The following is a 13,498-nucleotide window of genomic DNA, read 5'->3' as shown; positions in this document are numbered from 1 at the left end:
TAAATGGATTATTGTTGGGCCAGATCTTGGGGGTGGGAGAGGAAGGAGGGGCGGGGGGGGGGGGGCGGGGGGGGTGTCCAAAGTGCTGCGGTGCCGTGGGAGAAAGTCAGCCCAACATGATATTTGATAGAGCAATTCCTCCTTGAATCTACATAGATACCATTGGGGAGCTAGTTGGCCCATGGGAGTCTTTCCAAATAGTTTGCCATTAATAAAGAGTTAGCTTAACAGCAGTTGTTCTTAGCACAGTCAACCCCTCATCCTCCTCCCTCCCCCACTTTAAGCCTGCTCTCCCTCTTGCACCTGTTAAGATCCAAAGAAAGGACTCTTATCAGGAGTTCAGAGACTTGTAAAAGGCTCTCTCTGTCTGAAAGCAAAATTGATGCAGAGGGCAAATAAGAAGTTGATTATTAAGCAAGGGAGATAAGACTGGGGCTTAGAAACAAGGAAGGACCCATTTTATCCTTTCACTGAAAGGATTTACCCTCCTGTTAGCAAATCATTTTAGGAAGAAAATGTGTTTTTTTCTGGCTTATGACACTAACTACTCTGTCGTTAAGTAGTTGTGTTCCATGGGTGTGAGGTTTGAGTGGAACCTAGTCCGTGGGCTTGTACGGCATTGAAAAACAAGATTGCTTCTGCTTACCTAGTACATTTAAACCCTGCTGGAAAGGTTACTTGCAGAGAGTCTGTGACCCATTTCCATCTGTCCCAGCTCTTAGTATGGTACTTGGCATACAGAAAGCACTTTACAAATCCCATTGTTATTATTATTGTCCAATACAAATAACCATTCTATTCCTCTGGTTCTTCCAAAAAGCCTGCTTTTCTGACTCTCACCTCAGCCTGCCTCTCACCTCAGCCTGCCTCTCACATGCCTTCCTGAAAGAGAAGCTTAGGCAAATCTAAGCCTGAATTTGAGAGTGCTGGGAAGGGGAAGGACAAGGGCAGTGTTCTTGGATTGCTGACTGATCCTAAAGGAGAGGTGTCTCTTCCTGCACCAGGCCCCTTAAAGTTGGGTGGCTTTGAGGTGCTAGAAGATCAGCAAAAGAGCATCCAATTTAGTCCATCAAATTGGAGAATCTGTATTGAGTAACTTGAGGGCTGCATTTGCACTGAAAGTATGAAGGACAGCCAGGAGTAACAACAGTGTTAATAACCCTGGTGGTATTTGTTAGCGCTTACTAGGTGTCAAGCACTGCACTAATAGCTGGAGTAGAGATGAGCATCAGCTCAGCCACCTGTCAGCCCTCATGGGGCTCGTAATCTAAGGTGGGAGGGGGACCAGGTAATTCACCTCCATTTTACAGATGAGGAAGCGGTCACAGAGAAGTTGCGACCTCTCCATGGTCACACACAAGCAGACAAGTGGCAGAGGTGGAATTAGAACCCAGGTCTTCTGACACCCGGGCCGTGCTCTTTCCACCAGACCACACTGCTTCTCTGGAATTTGGAGATGCCGTAATAGTATCTTCTCTACTTGGTGTGGCCTAGTGAAAAGAGCATGGGGCTAGGAATCAGGAGATCCAGTTGTAGTCCCAGGTCTGCCACTGGCTTACTGTGCAACCTTGAGCAAATCACCCTCTCTGGACCTGTTTTCTCACCTGTAAAATCTACCCTAACACTTGCACAGTAAGTGCTTAGTAAGTACCATAACTAGTAGTTATTACCCCTTCCTTTGGGCTATATGTGGCCTCTGTCACCACTTAAACACTTGCTCAAAAGAGCAAGGGCTCAGAAGGGCATGGTTCAGTTACTAGTAGCTCTCAGTTACTCCTGAACATATTGGAAAAAATGGGAAATTGTAGCTCAGGTCTTCTTATTCTGCCTGTAGCTTTTTCATTTTAATCACCATCGTCAATGGTATTTGAGTGCTTGCTGTGTGCAGTGCACTATGCTAAATGTTTGGGAGAGTAATACAACAGTTAGTAGACATGTTCCTGACCACCACGAGCTTGACAACAGGAAAAAAAAGTCTAAGTGTACATCTTCCAAGGAATTTTAAGTAAACAGTCAGGAGTGGTGTTGTGGTGTTATGTAGGTCAATATTTAATGAAATTTCTTCAGTTCAGAAAATGTTTCAAATGTCCTCCTTCTGTCTCCCCATTACAGGTATACCAGATGGGCAGTGGCCAGCTAATGTTCATGAACAAGTACCATGGGAGGAAACTTTCAGTTCAAGGTTTTAAAGAAGCACTTTATCAGTTCTTTCATAATGGCAAGCATCTTCGTCGAGAACTCTTTGAACCTGTTATTAAAAAATTGACTGAATTAAAGTCAGTATTAGAAACCCAGGAATCCTACCGCTTCTATTCAAGCTCTCTTCTCATCATTTATGATGGCAAAGAGTTGCAGGAGGTTGCTGTGGATTCAGATCTTGAGGACCTGTCAGAAGAGTCATCAGATGAATCAGCAGGTGCATTTGCCTACAAGCCTCGGGCTAGCACCGTGGACATTCGTATGATAGACTTCGCTCATACGACTTGTAAATACTATGGGGAAGATAGTGTTGTACATGAGGGTCAAGATACAGGTTACATTTTTGGGCTCCAGAGCTTAATAGATATTATTACAGAAATAAGTGATGAGAATGGGGAATAAATGGTTAAATGTGCACCTGTTTATAAAAGCACTATTGTGACTTTGTAATACAAAATTATTAGCCACTTTATGGTGGTAAAACTCTGGAGCAGTTCAAGGGGACTGGTTCAGAAGAGGCATTTACCTACAGGGTGCTGGAGCTAGCACTAGCAAATCTGAGGCTTTATTTATTTTAAGTATTTCTTAAAACATTCCATATTTGTTGATACAGATACCTCTTTCTCATTGTGTGTTTATGTTCTAATAAAATTTTTTTTGTTCATTATAAACAATACAATGATCGTTCCTGGTATGGAATATTAGTAGTGGTATGTGCTAAGTGTTGGAGTAGGCACAAGTTCAGGTGAGACATGTCACCTGTCCCACCTGGGACTCACAGTTAATGGGGAGGGAGAACAGGCCGTCAGTCCTCACAGATGAGGAAATTGAGGCCCAAAGCAGTTGTGACTTGCCCAGTGTCACACAGCAGGCAAGGGACCGACCTGGAATTGTGAACCCAGGTCTGCTAATTCCCCGGCCCTTGTTCTTTCCACTAGGCCCCGCGGTATCTCAGTCACCAAGAGCTCACTTCTTATGGCTTCCAGACATAGCACGCTCTCACCAGCATTGGTTTCTTGACAGGGAGGGATGTCCCTCAAGGCAGGCGAGGGATTGTAAATCTGTATATAGGCTGATCAGACATGTTCTGGACAGAACATCTACAGAGAGCACTGGATCAACATCAAGGATTTGACGTAATGGCACTTGAAAGGACTGGGAAGAGCAGTAGGAAGGGAATTTCAAAGGGAAAATATTGGGGCCTCTCACTTTGCTTACAGGGTAGAGAGTCCAACCCCTGGACCCCCCAGCCCCTCCACTGAAGCCAGTCCTCTTCTATTACCTGTGACAGGCCTGGTCTGTGGGCCTTGGGCTAGGCAGAGAGCCAGTTGCACAGGCTTGGGCTGTGTCACCCTCTAATTTTTTCTTCTGCCCCCACCCCGCTGCAGTCCACTGAGACTTGCGCAAACCCAGTGGTAATTTAATCCATGCTCAGAAGGCTGTATGAAGTGAAACCTTTAGTTTCAGTCCGGCGCCTGTTATTCTACTGAGCACATGCAAGCTTATCAGTATGCCTACGTAGGGAGATTTCACAGAGGGCCCCTGCCCCTCCAGAAGTCAAAGGGCCAATCTAAAGAAAATGGATATTGGGCTGGGCTTCGGCCCTGGAACTTTGGCCCATGCCAGATTCTACATTAGGGTTACCTATTGAAGTGGAGAAACGTAAAAGGACAGTCTAGGGTGGTGGTGTTTAGCATGACTGAACTTTGCCAGTACCACCTTTTAATTTACATAACTTCATTGTGAACTGCTCACCGTTATGTATCTTCTTTAGGTGGAGTGACCTGTTAAACTTCAAGGTACTGGGGCTGTAAAGGAAGCCTGTGATGTTAAACTTACAGGATGCAACTTCAGGGATTTTAGGCCCTAACCCATAGTTTCAGTTTTGCATACCATTCGGTTTTGCCCAGCCTCATTAAGGATGACCAGCATGGGCTGTGCCTCATTATCTGCCACATTTTTCAAGCTCTTACTGTGGACTAAACACTTTTGTCAGTCTTCTAACACAAGAGTTAAATTCTTGCAAGAACCTTGGGTTAAGAAACATTGTGTGGTTCTTAGACCCTGACAGCATATGTGCACAATCAATAGTATTCATTGAATGCTTACTGTGTGCAGAATATTCCTGAACTGACTGTATTGGGCACTTGGAGGGTGTACTAAAGATATAAAAGACACGCTCCCTGCCCTCAACAAGCCTAATAGGGGATTTGCGGGGGGCGGGGACAGAAGCAGACACAAATTGACAAATATTCACTAGGTGATGTGAGGGTTAATGATGATAACTGTGGTATTTGTTAAGCGCTTACTATGTGCCAAGCACTGTACTAAGCACTTGGGTAGATACAAGGTAATTGGGTTGGACACAGTCCCTGTCCCATATTGGGCTCATAGTCTTATCCTCATTTTATGGATGAGGTAACTGAAGCACAGAGAAGTGAAGTGACTTGCTCAAGGTCACACAGCAGACAAGTGGCAGAACTGGGATTAGAACCCAGGTCCTTCCGACTCCCAGCCCTGTGCTCTATCCACTAGGCCACAATGCTTCTCTATCATTTGAGAACCAAATGATAAGCACAAATGAAGAATTGTGTCTTCAAGTATTAGGGCGGCTGATGGATAGGATGGTGTGAACTGGAAGGTGAGAGATTAATCAGGACATGCTTCCTAGGGTAAGTGGCTTTTTTTAGGAGTGCTTTGAAGGAAGGGTAAAAGACATTCCAGGCTTTGAAAGCGATGGGTCGAGCTGAGAGATTGGTGAATGAGGTTATTAGGTTTGTCCGGGTGGGGCAAAGTGTAAGCTGTGGTTCAGTGGGGGAGGAGAATGGTAAGAGGGAGTCAGCCGACAGAGAGTATTGAAGTACAAAGTTAGGAGTTAGTTTTATGTGGGAAGCAATATATATATAGCTCTTGGAGATTTCTGAGGAGAGGAATGACATGTTTCAATCAGGGCAGTAGAAAGATAATCTATGTGGTTGTGTGTGAGAGACTCAAGAGGGAAGAGTCTGGAGACAGAGAGCCCAGTAAGAAGCAGATTACTGCTGGGAAGTAATAAGGTCTTGTACCAGAGTGGTGGTAATAAAGGTGGAGAGGAGGGGATGGATCTGGGAAGAAGAGGAGAATTTAGATACAGGTAATGTGACAACCAAGTTTTGAGTTGGTAAATAGGGTTGATAGGGTATGTCTATTCATTCAATTCATTCATTCATTCAATAGTATTTATTGAGCACTTACTATGTGCAGAGCACTATACTAAGCGCTTGGGATGAACAAGTCGGCAACAGATAGAGACAGTCCCTGCTGTTTGACGGGCTTACGGTCTAATCGGGGGAGACGGACAGACAAGAACAATGGCAATAAATAGAGTCAAGGGGAAGAACATCTCGTAAAAACAATGGCAACTACATAGAATCGAGGCGATGTACATTTCATTAACAAAATAAATAGGGTAATGAAAATATATACAGTTGAGCGAACGAGTACAGTGCCGAGGGGATGGGAAGGGAGAGGGGGAGGAGCAGAGGGAAATGGGGGGAAAAGAGGGTAAAGCTGCGGAGAGGTGAAGGGGGGGTGGTAGAGGGAGTAGAGGGAGAAGAGGAGCTCAGTCTGGGAAGGCCTCTTGGAGGAGGTGAGTTTTAAGTAGGGTTTTGAAGAGGGGAAAAGAATCAGTTTGGCGGAGGTGAGGAGGGAGGGTGTTCCAGGACCGCGGAAGGACGTGGCCCAGGGGTCGACGGCGGGATAGGCGAGACCGAGGGATGGTGAGGTGGGCGGCAGAGGAGCGGAGCGTGCGGGGTGGGCGGTAGAAAGAGAGAAGGGAGGAGAGGTAGGAAGGGGCAAGGTGATGGAGAGCCTTGAAGCCTAGAGTGAGGAGTTTTTGTTTGGAGCGGAGGTTGATAGGCAACCACTGGAGTTGTTTAAGAAGGGGAGTGACAGGCCCAGATCGTTTCTGCAGGAAGATGAGCCGGGCAGCGGAGTGAAGAATAGACCGGAGCGGGGCGAGAGAGGAGGAAGGGAGATCAGAGAGAAGGCTGACACAGTAGTCTAGCCAGGATATAACGAGAGCCCGTAGCAGTAAGGTAGCCGTTTGGGTGGAGAGGAAAGGGCAGATCTTGGCGATATTGTAAAGGTGAAACAGGCAGGTCTCGGTAACGGATAGGATGTGTGGGGTGAACGAGAGAGACGAGTCAAGGATGATACCGAGATTGCGGGCTCGAGAGACGGGAAGGATGGTCGTGCCATCCACGGTGATAGGGAAGTCTGGGAGAGGACCGGGTTTGGAAGGGAAGATGAGGAGCTCAGTCTTGCTCACGTTGAGTTTTAGGTGGCGGGCCGACATCCAGGTGGAGACATCCCGGAGGCAGGAGGAGATGCGAGCCCGAAGGGAGGGGAAGAGGACAGGGGCGGAGATGTAGATCTGCGTGTCATCTGCGTAGAGATGGTAGTCAAAGCCATGAGAGCGAATGAGTTCACCGAGGGAGTGAGTGTAAATGGAGAACAGAAGAGGGCCAAGAACTGACCCTTGAGGAACTCCAACAGTTCAAGGATGGGAGGGGGAGGAGGCGCCAGCGAAGGAGACCGAGAATGACCGGTCAGAGAGGTAAGAGGAGAACCAGGAGAAGACGGAGTCCGTGAAGCCAAGGTGAGATAAGGTATGGAGGAGGAGGGGATGGTCGACAGTGTCAAAGGCAGCAGAGAGGTCAAAGAGGACATTCACTAAGTACTTTGTTATACTGTACGCTTCCAAATGCCTAGTAAATTGTTCTGCACACAGTAAATGCTCAATAAATATGTTTGAATGAATGAATACTGGCAATATCCAGGAATGTAAGCAGAGGTAGTTCCCTGGCCTTGTACATGCCAGTCGTGTGTGTGTCATGGTAGTGGGGTTTTGTTTGTTTTTCTACAATCTCGAAGGAGGGTGAAGCAGTGAACCCAGAATGGGAGGTATTTGATAAACACTCCTAATGAGGATCATGCCTCAAAACTTCCATTTGAAAAGGTATTCCTAGAGACTTCTAAATTCTCGACACTCCGTTCACTTCTCTGATTACATCATCTCCCGATCCCCAGGCTTTAGTGTCAGGCTGCTGTGATTGACCGGATTTGGTAGGACCATCCAGTTGCCTTGCCTCTTGATCCTCACTAGACTACATTTCTGTAGAAGAGTCGTGGAAACAGATGAGTGGGAATTGAGACCTGTGTTTCCATTTCTGGCTCAATTGGATGTTGGGCAAGCCAATTCAGTTCCCTTTGCCTAAAGAATAATGATAATTATTATTTTTTGGTACTTGTTAAGCGCTTACTGTGGTCCAGCACTGTTCTAAGTTAATTAGGTTGGACACAGTCCATGTCCCACATGGGGCTTACACTCTTAATCCCCATTTTACAGATGAGGTAACTGAGGCCCAGAGAAGTTATTATTTTTATTATCATTATTATGGTGTTTAAGTGCTTACTCTATTTCAGGCACTGTACCAAGCACTGGGGTGGATACAAACAAATGGGGTTGGATACAGTCCCTATCCCACGTGAGGCTCACAGTCTCAATCCCCATTTTACAGATGAGGTAACTGAGGCACAGAGAAGTTAAGTGACTTGCCCAAGGTCACACAGCAGACACGTGGCGGAGCCAGGATTAGAACCCAGGTCCTTCTGACTCCCAAGCCCGTGCTCTAGCCACTAAGCCACACTATGGGACTAGAACTTTTCTCCACCCTACCTCATGGAAATGATCTGAAGATAATCTCTGAAGATATTTGGGGAACATTTTGATAACGTTGCTGTATAAATACAAGGTAGTGAGCTATACATTTCCCAGCAAAGAGCCCTTCCTTGGAGGTGATAGTTTTGCCAACAGGCCCACCATATGTGCAAAAATCAGTTCCGATTAGATTTGTAGAGAGATTCCTCTCCTGTGAGTTGCTTGAGCTCTATTACAGATTCAAAAGTTTTCCCTACACCCTTGTGCCCCCTTCCAAACCAATGTACCAGGTCTAATCTAAAAAGGAGGGATGGTAGGTTACACTGACACAAAGATAGGTTCAAGGTGATAGGGAGAACCTAACTTGGAAGGATTTGGGTGGTACTGCCCCATTCTTATATGGGATTTATGGGGCAGCCGTAAGAACAGCACACACAGGGTCACAAGATTATTAGTAGTGCCATTTCTAGATCAGCTCCCAAGTCCATCCAGTCCAGGATTAGAGGAGAGGGAAATCTGGATTTTACATGTGATAATATGATCGAGTACCACTGATTGATTGAGTTGCCAAAATAAAGAGCCAAGGACAATGTAGAGCTGTCATGGAGATTTTGATAATTGGAGGTGGTGGAGAAGTACAGGAAGGTCAATCAATCAGTCAGTAGTATTTATTGAGCGCTTACTGTGTACAGAGCACTGTACTAAGTACTTGGGAGAGTACAGTATAACAGAGTTGGTAGACACGTTCCCTGCCCATAACGAGCTTACAGTCTAGAGGTGAAAGAAGGTGAAAGAAGCAGAAAGATGAGGACTGTTAGGTGAATAGGAGGAAGTGCTCTGCACATAGCAAGGGCTCAGTAAATACCACTGAGTGAATGAATGAATGAATGAAAGTAGAAATGAACATGGCAAGACGAAGGTATGGATGCAAGGAACTGCAGCTCACATTTTAACTCCAGGATGGCAGGGTAGCAGGCGATGTGCACTTCATTTTCTGTAATTTGACAATTAACACTACTCGGGTTGCTGCTTTTGGTGCTGGGAAAGGCACACGTGTAATGTGCCACCCTTTAAATCCAGTCCATGTGAAAACCTGTCAGTTTGTGGCTGTCATGGCTTTGAACAGGGCCTAGCTCAGTTGGCAACTCTGCCTCTTAGCTAACCCCCAAGGCAGCCCCACTTTGCTTGCTGCACCCCAGATTGACTTGGCCACTACGGGTTTCCCAACCTCCCAACTCTGGCATCTTGGCAAGTCCTCAACATTTCTTAATCAGAGGGCACATCAAATACGTTCCTAAGGTTGAGATGGATGCTGCTGTTCTCAATGTATGTAGGCCACCACACTTTTAGGAAGCTGCAAATTACTAATAAAGCCTTGGTAAGATGCTGAGCAACCTAATACATGTTTGTTAAATGGAACAAAAGGAAATGAAATTGGTGAACAAAACTATCTCTATGCTCATTATTTTCTTGCAGATGCATTGTTAGCGGTGGGGACTTCATAGAGGTGAAAACCATGGCTCAAGATTAGTGAGGGAGAAGGCAGGGAAGGGAATCATACAGAGGTAGATATGTGGAGACAGCCACATTTCCCCCTCTCTGTCTCTCTATCCCTCTCTTTCTCTCTCCACACCCAACCCCAACCCACCCCACCACACACTCCTCTTGCTCCTCCAAACAGGGCAGCTCCTTCAGCCCAGAGCAAGAATCAGGCTGCAGTCTGTATCTCTCTTCTTGCACTTCCCTGCTTGAGCCAGCTGTCCTCTGTGCATTACAGATGGTGGTCCATGGCCCGTGAACTTGATTAGCTTGTTGTTGGGCCTCAGTGGTGATACTGGAAGATGCATCCTGGAGGTCAGGGAAATGTCCTCAGGATTCCTTTCCTAACCGGCATAAGCGGTGCCATCTTCTCAGACATGGAGATTAAATTACTTTGTGCTCCTGCTCTCCTCCCTCCCCTGTTTCCTGAGCCGAAACCTTTCTCTAACTGAATCATTCCTGACCCAGTACTGTCTGGGTGTAATATAGAGGAGCCCAGCCTCCCTACAGACTATAAGCTCCTTCAGGGAAAGGACTATGTCTACCCATTCTGCTGTATTGTACCCTCCCAAAGTGCTCAGTACAGTGCTCTGCTCACAGTAAGCGCTCATCAAATACCATCGATTGATTTAACCGAGAGAGGTTTTGCAGCAAGGTTTACTCTGAACAAATATGACCTCAAAACTGTGACAGTGTCACTGGACGGTCCTGGGGAGAAAAAGCTGCATTTCCTGACCAACTGTTTTTCAGGTGCCCTCCTCCCTCTGCCTCCTTAGTTCTAACTGCTACTTAACAGTCTCTGAGCAGCTTCCAAGGGCAGCACAAGACTGGTCAAAATCATTCTAATCCTTTTGATAATGCATGAGTCACTGAAATGGGGAGAGCTGCAGGGAGTGTACAGCAGCAGCCATGTGAGTCAGTGGAAAATTTCAGGAGGATGGAAAGCTTTCAAGTCACCTCTGAAAGAGTAAAGGAAAGCAGTCAAGAGGGTACAGGGATGACGGAGTCATTACTTCCAGAGGTCTCAGACTGGAAAGGGGCCAAAGCTCATTGTATTTTAAGCCCTCTCCAGATGTTTCGGTGCTACCACCTCTCTGCCCTCTCTAGTCCCCCCTCTCTGTGCACCCCTCCACTGACAGGAGAGGCCACTAAACCCACTCGGTTTTCCCCCAAACACAATCCCCATAGCTTCCCCGGCACAAGTCGAATCCAGGGATGGGGGCAAAAAGAGAAGACAAAATAATAAGCTATTTCCCCAAGTGTGGTACTTCTGCAAAGGGGAGGGGAGAGAAAGGCAGAAGGACCCACAGGATAAGTGAAAAGCAAGAGGAGAGAGATGATGGGCTGGGGAAAGGTAGAACTCAATATACTTTAAGCTCCCCCTAGATTCTAAGCTTGTTGGGGACAAGGAGCATGTCTACCTACTCTCTCAAGTGCCTAGTACAGTGCTCTGCACACTGTATGTGCTCAATAAATGCCATTGATTGATTGATTGATTTAAACCCTGGCACTGGATTTCCTAAAGGCAAGGGAAGGTTGGCACAAATGGACTTTAGATGGTCTTCTTAATGTGTCTCCAATAGTTGCCTCCTGCCCCTCTACTTGCATGAGGAGCCCCAGAGGCTGATCCAATCTGGTCGGGCCTCAGCAGAGACCCAGGATTGGTGGGGGGCGGGGGGACTACCTAACAAGAGGGGACCCCTTTGTCCTGAATGGGCACAGTTTTTAGGCTGCTCCTAATTCCTGTGGACTCAAGGGTCCAATAAGGAGAATTCAGCAGCCAAAGCTGGGAATGGACAAATTGCTCTCTCAAGACCCGGAATCTTAGGTTCTACCTCTTTAGGTGGCCCTGAGGCCTCCTGCCTCCTGCCTCCTGCCCCCTGCCCCCTACCCCTGATCAAAGCACATCTTTTTTTAATGATATTTGTTAAGCACTTACTATGTGCCAGGCACTGTTCTAAGCACTGGGGTAGCTACAAGGTAATCAGGTTGGACATAGTCCATGTCCCTTGTGGGGCTCACAGTCTTAATCCCCATTTTACAGATGAGGGCACAGAGAAATTAAGTGACTTGCCCAAGGTCGCACAACAGACCAGTGGCTAAGCTGGGACTAGAACCCAGATCCTTCTGACTCCCAGGCCCGTGCTTTATCCATTAGGTGCTTTTCGTCAAGGGCAGCTGACCTTTTTGAACCAGCAGTGGGCTCTAGCTAAGGAGCCTTCTGGACATACCGCCTGGACCTGGAGACCTCTCTCACTGGGGCATCTTATCAAGTACACTACACACCAACCTCTGCCCCGTCACAGGGCCCCACCCATCTGTGAGCAACCATACAGCTCAAAGTCTAGACGAAACTTCAAAAATTTATAACCATCACCACCACACCCACCCTGCTCTCTTACAACACAAATGCCTCCAGGGCAGAGCAGTACTGCTTTTTTTCTCTCTTAAATGGTATTTGTTCAGCATTTATTACATGACAGGCACTGTACTAAGCATTGGGGTAGATACCAGATCGTCAGGTTGGACATAGTCCATGACCCACGAGGGGCTCACAGTCTTAATCCCCATTTTACAGATGAGGGTAACTGAGGCCCAGAGAAGTGAAGTGACTTGCCCAAGGTCACACAGCAGATATGTGGTGAAGCTGGGATTAGAACCCAGGGCCTTCTGACTCCCAGACCTGTGCTCTATCCACTAGGCTACGCTGCTTGGATTGGAACCAGAGAACTACTGCTTCTCCTTTGGACTGCTCAACTAGCCTAGGAGTAAGAACCTTCTCTCTCACAGCCTCTACATCAACCATGTCTCCCTCACCCTTGGAGTATGAGCCCCATGCGAGACAGAGACTGTATCTGACTGCACTATATCTACTCCAGTACTTGACACATAGTGAATGCTTAACGAACACCACCGTCATGATTACTTTTATTTTTATTATTACCATTATTAACCTGCAGTTTTTCAGCCTCTACTGTGGGGCCTGTGAGGTTGGGTCTGAGGACTCAGTACCTGGAACAGAGTGGGAGGCTGAGGAAAACATAAGTGATGAAATCACAGCAGCATCTCTGACTCCTCAGCTAGTTGCATGTTTCTGACCCGCTAGGGCCCTCCCTGGGGTCCAGCTGGCCACTGGGAGGAAAGAGTTCGGCTTGGGGGAGTTGAGGGGGTGTTCGTAAGGAGTGGGGAAGAGAGGGAGGGAGGAAGGGAAAGGAGTGGGTGAGGAGGGTGCAGGTTAAGAGGTTGGGAGTTCATCTAAACAAAAAATGGGTGGTTGGATTTCATCATACTCATTTGAGAAGAGGAGAGCAGTAAATGCTTTTTCTTCATTTCCTCCATTTCAGAGACGGTCAGAATAGTCATATTATCACGAACGATGTAGAATAGTTTTTCTGATTCAGAAGGTGGCATGACCAATGCTGGATCACTTATTCCTGCTATGTGGGTGCAGCTGAGAAGACTAATGCATGACCAATGTTCTCTTGAGCACTGCAGATCCACAAACACTGTCCTTTTGGCTTGTCAGCTGCCAATTACAGAGCTAACTTTGGCTGTGTACCTAAGATGAGGGGAAGCAGAGGTGGAGAGAGGTGCTGATGGGAGGGTGGGGTCGAGTGAGGCAGGGGCTGAGACAGAGAAGATAGGGAGGGAATCTGGCTTCCCAGCCCCAAAATCAGCCATCTCTGGGAGCTTCCAGAAAAGCCCCTTTCCCCATCCTCTTTTTCTGTCTTGCAATTGGTCAGAAAGAGCAGAAGTTGAGCCCAGGACTTGACTGTAAACTCCAGGTGTTCAGGGAATGTATCTACCAATTCTGTTGTACTGAACTCTCACAAGTGCTTAGTACAGTTTTCTGCACACAGAAAGTGATCAATAAATGCCACTGATTGATTGATTGATTGAAACATCCTGCTTTTTTGTGGAAGGTCCTTGGGCAAGGAGTGAGCTTTCCACATGCCTCTTTCCCTGTGGCCTCTTATAAGGACTCCCTTAGTCTCCTACCCATCCTCATCCTGGCCCTATATAACCCCCGGCTTCCTTCTTCCTTCCCAAGAGCCAATC

The 13,498-nt window shown here is 46.9% G+C and overlaps 1 protein-coding gene across 2 annotated transcripts in view; it reads left to right on the top strand.

The window, feature by feature from the left end:
• IP6K2 (inositol hexakisphosphate kinase 2) overlaps nt 1-2,878 on the top strand; it is a 33,149-nt gene extending 30,271 nt beyond the window's left edge. For both annotated transcript variants that reach the window (XM_029050028.2, XM_007668310.4), the window contains one exon: nt 2,113-2,878. In XM_029050028.2, coding sequence (XP_028905861.1) covers nt 2,113-2,601 — 489 coding nt within the window. In that variant the 3' untranslated portion in view covers nt 2,602-2,878. The remainder of the gene's footprint in view (nt 1-2,112) is intronic.
• Nucleotides 2,879-13,498: the final 10,620 nt, after the last annotated feature.

This window comes from Ornithorhynchus anatinus, chromosome X1, assembly GCF_004115215.2.
Source record: "Ornithorhynchus anatinus isolate Pmale09 chromosome X1, mOrnAna1.pri.v4, whole genome shotgun sequence".
Taxonomy (NCBI): domain Eukaryota; kingdom Metazoa; phylum Chordata; class Mammalia; order Monotremata; family Ornithorhynchidae; genus Ornithorhynchus; species Ornithorhynchus anatinus.
This window is presented reverse-complemented; position numbering and strand designations above follow the sequence as displayed.